The sequence below is a fragment of the Aquarana catesbeiana genome, linkage group LG11 (assembly GCF_042186555.1).
Source record: "Aquarana catesbeiana isolate 2022-GZ linkage group LG11, ASM4218655v1, whole genome shotgun sequence".
NCBI classification, from domain to species: domain Eukaryota; kingdom Metazoa; phylum Chordata; class Amphibia; order Anura; family Ranidae; genus Aquarana; species Aquarana catesbeiana.
This window is the reverse complement of record NC_133334.1, coordinates 254808738-254817005: the sequence shown is the minus strand read 5'-3', so window position 1 is coordinate 254817005 and position 8268 is coordinate 254808738. Positions and strand designations below refer to the sequence as shown.

The 8268-nt window shown below is 41.2% G+C and overlaps 1 protein-coding gene across 1 annotated transcript in view; it reads right to left on the bottom strand.

Moving 5' to 3' along the window:
* Nucleotides 1–5310: 5310 nt before the first annotated feature.
* LOC141112679 (cocaine esterase-like) overlaps nucleotides 5311–8268 on the bottom strand; it is a 37763-nt gene continuing 34805 nt past the window's right edge. Inside the window, exons 12-13 of the mRNA XM_073605675.1 lie at nucleotides 8161–8233; nucleotides 5311–5985 (exon numbers count right to left, since the gene is read on the bottom strand). Coding sequence (XP_073461776.1) covers nucleotides 5793–5985; nucleotides 8161–8233 — 266 coding nt within the window. The 3' untranslated portion in view covers nucleotides 5311–5792. The remainder of the gene's footprint in view (nucleotides 5986–8160; nucleotides 8234–8268) is intronic.

Here is an 8268-nt window from a genome sequence, read left to right as displayed (position 1 = left end):
CCGCACTAGATCTGCAGCCTCTGGTTATCTCCTGCACTAGATCTGCAATCTCTGGTTATCTCCCGCACTAGATCCACAGCCCCTGGTTATCTCCTGCACTAGATCCGCAGTCTCTGGTTATCTCCCACACTAGATCCGCAGTTTCTGGTTTTCCCCCGCACTAGATCCACAGTCTATGGTTTTCTCCTGCCCTAGATCCGCAGTCTCTGGTTATCTCCCGCACTAGATCCGCAGTTTCTGGTTTTCCCCCGCACTAGATCCACAGTCTATGGTTTTCTCCTGCACTAGATCCGCAGTCTCTGTTTATCTCCTGCACTAGATCCGCAGTCTCTGGTTATCTCCCGCAATAGATCTGCAGTCTCTGGTTTTCTCCTGCACTAGATCTGCAATCTCTGGTTATCTCCCGCAATAAATCCACAGTCTCTGGTTATCTCCCATACTAGATCCGCAGTCTCTGGTTATCTCCCGCACTAGATCCGCAGCCTCCGGTTATCACCCGCACTAGATCCGCAGTCTCTGGTAATCTCCCGCACTAGATCCGCCATCTCTGGTTTTCTCCCGCACTAGATCCACAGTCTCTGGTTATCTCCCGCACTAGATCCGCAGTCTCTGGTTATCTCCCGCACTAGATCCACAGTCTATGGTTTTCTCCCGCACTAGATCCGCAGTCTCTGGTTATCTCCCGCACTAGATCCGCAGTCTCTGGTTATCTCCCGCACTAGATCCGCAGTCTCTGGTTATCTCCCGCACTAGATCCGAAGTCTCTGGTTATCTCCTGCACTAGATCCGCAGCCTCTGGTTATCTCCATTATTACACTGTAATATAAAATTAAATCATTCAACTCACCATAATGCAGAATCAGTGGGAGCCCTGAGCGTGTGACTAGCCATGTCGCCTGCCACCAGATGCCATCAGGTGCCCCCAGCAGAGTCCCTCCTTAGATGCAGCCTGTGTCCCATCAAATGCAGCCTGTGTCCCATCAAATGCAGCCTGTGTCCCAACAAATGCAGCCTGTGTCCCATAAAATGCAGCCTGTGTCCAAATGCAGCCTGTGTCCCATTAAATGCAGGTCCAAATGCAACGTGTGTCCCATTAAATGCATCCTGTGTCCAAATGCAGTGTGTGTCCCATTAAATGCAGCGTGTGTCCAAATGCACCGTGTGGAAGCCTGTGGAAGACCAATGCAGGGACTCAATGGCAGAGTGTAAGAGAATGGCTGTGTCTTTATTAATGTATATACATAAAGTATATATAGATATATGTGTGCATGTCAGTGCACTGTGTACCATTGAGACAAAACAAATTCACATGAAATGGCTTAAAGAGCTTTTGAGTTCAGCTGCAGAAGAATCACACCAATCAGGATGTTATCTTACACATGCCACATGCCAGCAGTGAATCAGTACTTCTGGTGCAGCTGTTACAGATTTCTGATAGTCCATGTCAAGGGATGGAAGTGCATTGGGACTGTAGATAGCGATAACAAATGTAGCCTCAGTGTGTAGCTCTAAGATACTTACCTTGCTGTGTTGTCTTCTCCTGCTGTGTCTCCTTCACACGGGCACTGGCAGCGGCGATGGAGGAGTCCCTCTCATACTTCCTGTTTCCTCTCTCCCGCAATGGGAGAGAGAAAACAGGAAGTGACATCTAACTCAGATGGTAATCAAACTGACTGGCCGTAGTAATAGATACTACAAGCGCCGGGCGGAAGCCACTCTGCGCTTCAGAAAGCGCCACAAGGCGGGTTAAAAGCCCGCAAATGAAGCGCTGCATCTGCAATCTCGTGATTGCATAGACATGGTGCTTCCCCTTAGTGCACTGTGTCCAGCACCTGAACACAGTGCACTTAAGGACCTTTTTTATATATATTTTTTTTTTAAAGGGCCAGTTTTAAAAATTTTTTTTTTGTGACATTTTTTTCTTTTTTTGTGACTGCCTGGAGGGGGGTGGCGCCCATGCGCCCCTTATTCACGGGCCACCACTGTCCGCAGTCTCTGGTTATCTCCAGCACTAGATCCGCAGTCTCTGGTTATCTCCAGCACTAGATCTGCAGTCTCTGGTTATCTCCTGCACTAGATCCGAAGTCTCTGTTTTTTTCCTGCACTAGATCCGCAGTCTCTGGTTATCTCTTTTCTTATCCAAATCCATTTATACATCAAATGCATCACATTCGTACCCATAAATACTTTTAGATTTTAATATAATTGATTTTAATATATTTTCAATTTTGATTCTGTATAAGGAAAAATGAACTCAATAAACCTTTTGCTTCATATACCATAAAATACCCTTGTTATTTTCTTTTACCAAATAATCAATCCCTTTAATTTCATAATTCATAAAATGTAACATTGTTGTACAATACTTTGAAATATGGATGTCACTTCAGAAATATATCTTTCATAATTTCCTTCCAAATTGTGTTGCGCATAAATGTATGATTCATACAACCTTTCAAATAATCTTTGTCAAAATGTGAACTTAAAATATGTTTCTTAACTTCAATTCATTCATATATGTGAGATGATTTTAAACATAATTACATATTACAATGTAAAGTTAATCCTAAATTGTCTATATGACTTTTAGAAAGAAAAGTACTCTTATCTTAACACCAGATGTTCCTCCTATCCAAAGTGACTCTATTGTAAGGATGTTTAACTCTTTCAACTCTGAAAATACACTATTTGTGATTGTAAAAATTGATGTGTAAAAAATATCTCATCTTGATATGATAAACATATCACGTCACAAAAATGTACATATATATATATATATATATATATATATATATATATATAAAAACTGCAATATATCTGATGGATAAATTATTTCATCAGTAGTCAAAAATCAAAAGTCAGTTGTTTAGAAGTTTCTCTCTTATTAGAGATCTTGAGGGTTTTTTTCTTCTTGTTCTTCTTCCTGCACTCTGTAAAGTTGGAAAAACTTTATTGAACATTAAAAGACAACAATAATTATAACTAATCTCTTCTGTCAACTCTTCTCCCAGAACTGATATTCTTAAGCTTCAAGGTTTTGTTTTCATCTGGAAGGTCTAGAAATATTACATTTCTCTTCTTTTGGTGACTTACAAGTCAGATCCTGAAATAGAATGCAGTATCATTATTTTGAATTTAATTAATGTAAAATATACCTTAATTTACTTATTCCTTTTACATACCACAATTCAAATATTTTATTATGACATGAAAGACATATTTTAATAATAACATTTCCAATTACCTTACTTTGCTCTATTTCTCTTAAACTGAGCTATACTCCTTAAAGTGGAGCTCCAACCCAAAAAAAAAAAAAAATTAGTAAAGTGTTTAAAAAAAAAAAATAATGGAGAAAATTTTTTTTTTACTCACCTCTAAATGCCTGTTGCTAGGGGGTCCCTCGTAGTCTGCCTTCTTCGGTGCCTGGGCTCCTGACGTCACTTCCCTCGGCGCAGGAAGGAAGACCGCCTCTCTCCCCTCCCTCTTACCAATCATCTGGGACACGTGACCGGTCCCAGATGATTGCGGGGCCAGTGACGGCTCGCGCATGCGCAGTGGGTGCCCGGCTGTGAAGGCACAGCCGGGCTCCCACAGTCAGAATGCCGGTGCCGCCGAGCGGAGGGTGGGACGAGCGCGACTTCGATCTCCCGCATCGCTGGACCCTGGGACAGGTAAGTGTCCAATTAAAAGTCAGCAGCTGCAGTATTTGTAGCTGCTGACTTTTTTTTTTTTTTAAATGGGAACCCCTCTTTAAGCTATTATTCTGTGTATTTAAACTATAACAGGGCGCAAGTTCTCTTTTTTTGACATGATTCAAATCCTCATTTTCACAAACAAAGAAAGGCTTCAAATCAGCCCAGAAGACTGAAGCAAATTGTATCCATTCACTTCTCCTCTTTAAGATTTAGAGTAATGTGTGATGTATTGTCATTTTTGGCATCTTACAATTTTCTGTAGAATTTTTGCTGAATAGCATAACCATTCTTTGGTTAACACATAGAAAGACCTGCTGAATGACTCTTAATATTATTAACAAATACTGGGTCAAAGCCTCTCTCAGCACTTGCTCTAAAAATACCATTTACAGGTTTTCTGAAATCATTTGTACAAACATAATTTTGTGAATATAGCTGAGAATGTTCTGTTACCAAATCTACCAGTATTGATTTAAATTGTAAAGTTTTAAAGAAATGGGCAATATTTGTCATATAATTCTCCTGAATTAATTCTCTTTAAAATAATTTTTAATGATAGATCAGGTGTCTGTATTATGATCCTAATAGATCTCACAATCTTTTCTGTTACTTTGACTGCAAAATAAACACTTAACAATTGCTTCATATGTGTGTGAAAAGTCTTTTCCATATTTGTCAAACCTCTGGAGAAAAAAAAAAAGCTATTATTTTCTGTTCACCTTCTTTTAATTGAGACAAAATCACTGAGATGAAATTCTCAGATACATCAGTTTGCAAAACAACAGGCATCGGCACACCAACTTCGTCTGTATTCAATGAAGGAGCTTTCTGCAAATCCCTTTTCAACATTTCAAAGGCATCTGTCTGAGTTTGATCCAATTGATCTAACACAACATCTTTTTGTATCAAGAAATCAAATAATGGTTTAACTTAATCATCATATTTCTGTAAAAACTCTTTGCAACAATTTACTGCACTCAAAAATTGATATAATGCCTTGTAAGATGTTGGAATTGGAATAGCAGAAATGTTTCTAACTTTTTCCTGTGATGACTGTCTCTGTCCATGACTAATTTGCATGTGAAGGAATGCTATCCAACTTTCCATTAACTGAACTGACTCTGTGTTCAATTTCAGCCATGCTGTTTGTAACAGAGTAAATAACTCAGACAAAAAGAGTGACATGTTCCTCTATACTTTGTGTAGACAGCAAAAACTTGTCCACATGCTGGAAAATACATTCTGGTCTAGAGAATTTTCATAATACTTTCTCCAAGCACTCGTGCACTAAATCATCACTAATATCCAATCCTGGAATTATTCTCATGAATGCATAAGTTTCTTCATTAAAGCTGAAGGCAAGTTTATATTGACAGCTTTTAATGAATGGTACTGAAAAATGACTATTGGCGATTTCCAATACTGAAAATACTTTGGCCTTGGCATCCATGTGTGACATTACATTTAAATTAGGAACAATAGGTTTGTAATTTGTAATGCATTTATTCTGTGATCTTAAATCAACTGATAAAATACGAATCATCAGCATTCTTGGTAGTCTGAATATAGATATCAGATATTCCCACCGCTAACAAACACAACAAGACAATACTCGTTTGGTTGCTGAACATGGGCTGTTTTATTGAAAACACAGGTACACAGGTAATAGGTCCCTCCACCTTTGCATTCTGGGTGGGGTAGGCTGTCCAATCAGCAGTGAGAGCTCTTGGAGGAATTCCCCCCACCAATCTCACAGCTAATCTTCATACACATCCCTTAATATCCAAGGCAGACAGACACAATAGAACATTGGAATAGAGCCACACAACAAACGACCCAGCAAAGAGTACACAACAAAATGAGACAATATACAAACCACCCCAAGGTGGCAGAGACCATCATGGCCTCCTAAATAATGTCCTTTTGCATTACATAATATAATATCTTTCTAAATGCTTGTAGCTCCTTCAAGTGCCAGGGCCCATAGTCAGTAGGCAAGAGGCTAGCATTCAGTCCCCTCCAAAAGCCTCTGTCCCGGGTGAGTCTGTCACACTTTGGAATAGAGATTTGCTCATTTACTGTTTAACCCAGAGGGATCTAAAGCTCGCTGTGCTCTTTTGCCTCCTCCAATATCTTCTGCAGTTTCTGAGGGAGAATTTTGGTCCAAAAGTCATACTTTGCGTCTTTCAGTCTTTGAGCAGCCCTCTGTTTCGGCTGAATATCAATCTGCAGATAATCTTCATCCTGGTCATACTGCGGCCACTCAGGCAGGCCGGGTCCATTGGGGTCACTAAAATAAGATGGACAGAAATTATGATCAGGAAGAGTGAACTCTGCACCAAAGGAGCTTACACTCTAAAATCAACACAGCAGTCACACACTATTAATAAATATTTATAGGGCTCTGACATATACTGAAGTTCTGTACAGAAAGCACTGAGCCAATCACACCAGTCTTTACAGCAGAAGAGCTTACACTCTAGTAGTACAGACAGATGTCTAGATGGAGTTTGTACATTATGGGAGGAAACCTTTTTTATCACAGCAAGACCTACATAGATGTGGATAATATCACAACTCTCTAAAACATGCACTTATCAGACCCATACTTAAAAAGCCCTCACTGGACCCATCCAATCTTAACAACCTACGCCCCATCTCCTTGCTCTCCTTCCTATTCAAACTCCTCGAACCTCTGGTCTACAACCGACTGAGTGTCCACCTCGCTGATAGCCTTCTTGATCCCCTTCAGTCTGGATTTTGTCCTCAACACTCCACAGAAACTGCTCTCCTAAAACTAACAAACGATCTACTAACGGTCAAAACCAATCGACACTATTCTGTACTCCTACTCCTGGACCTCTCTGCTGCCTTTGATACGGTTGACCACCCCCTCCTCAAAAAAAACTCCACACCTTTGGTCTCCCTGACTGTACTCTTCACTGGTTCTCTTCCTACTTATCCAACCGCACCTTTAGCGTTTCTTACAGCTCTACTTCCTCTTCCTTTCTCAGTTGGGGTCCCCCAAGGTTCTGTTCTTGGACCTCTCCTATTTTCAATCTACACCTCCTCCCTGGGTCAGCTTATAGCCTCCCATGGCTTCCAATACCACCTCTATGCTGACGACACCCAAATCTATTTCTCTACCCCTCCGCTCACTCCCTCTGTCTCCTCACATATCACTAATTCACTATCGGATATATCAGTCTGGATGTCACACCACTTCCTCAAAGTCAATATATCCAAAACAGAACTTATAATTTTTCCTCCCCCATATGCCCCTTCCCCTGATACCTCCATCAAAATCGATGGCACAACTATAAGCCCATCCCCACATGCCAAGGTTCTATGTGTAGTCCTGGACTCTGAACCCTCCTTTAAGCAACACGTCCAATCACTGTCCAAATCCTGCCGCCTCAACTTCCGCAACATCTCCAAAATACGCCCCTTTCTAACCAATGACACAACAAAGCTCTTAATTCACTCACTGGTCATCTCTCGCCTCGACTACTGCAACTCCCTTCTCATTGGCTTACCTCTACATAGTCTATCACCTCTTCAATCCATCATGAATGCGGCTGCCAGACTCGTCCACCTTACCAATCGCTCTGTCTCTGCTACCCCTCTCTGTCAATCCCTCCACTGGCTTCCGCTCGGCTAAAGAATTAAATTCAAAATACTAACAACTACATACAAAGCCATCCACAATTTAGCCCCCAACTACATCACTAGCCTAATCTCTAAATACCAACCTACTCGTTCTCTTTGTTCCTCTCAAGACCTTCTGCTCTCTAGCTCCCTCATCACCTCCTCCCATGCTCACCTCCAGGACTTTTCCAAAGCCTCTCCAATGCTATGGAATGCCCTACCCCAATCTGTCCGCTTATCTCCTACTCTATTAGCTTTTAGACAATCCCTGAAAACCCTTCTCTTCAGAGAAGCCTAGCCTACCCACACCTAACAACAACTGTTTTTTCATTTTCTCCATCAGCTCACCCCCCACAGTTTTTACTTTTTGTTTCCACTTCACCCTCTCTTCTAGATTGTAGGCTCTATCGAGCAGGGCCCTCTGATCCCTCCTGTATTGATAGTGTACTGTCTGCCCTCATGTTGTAAAGTGCTGCACAAACTGTTGGTGCTATATAAATCCTGTATAATAATAATAATAATATTAGAAAAGGAAACCAGGACCCCCAACATTGCAAGTCAAGATGATTAACCACCAAGGCACTATGAAGGGCTCTCTCTCCCAGCTCCTGAGTGCACACAACATTATGAAATAACAGAGCTGTGTTTTTCTTTACAAGTTCATAGATAAGCCTGCACCATTTATAATCATTTATGACCGGATATTCACATTCACATATAAGCCCAACCATGACTGGTTCTTTTTAATACTGGACCAATCAGGTCAGGCCCAGCAGTGCAGACTCCAGCACAGGAGCCCCAATAATTTGAGTCTTACCCAGTCCGAGCGAAGTTGGCCCAATATTTCATCATGTTCTTACTAAGGATCTTTTCTTCTTCCTCCGTCTCGCCTGATGGAGAGAAGAGAAGTGACACAATCTCGAAG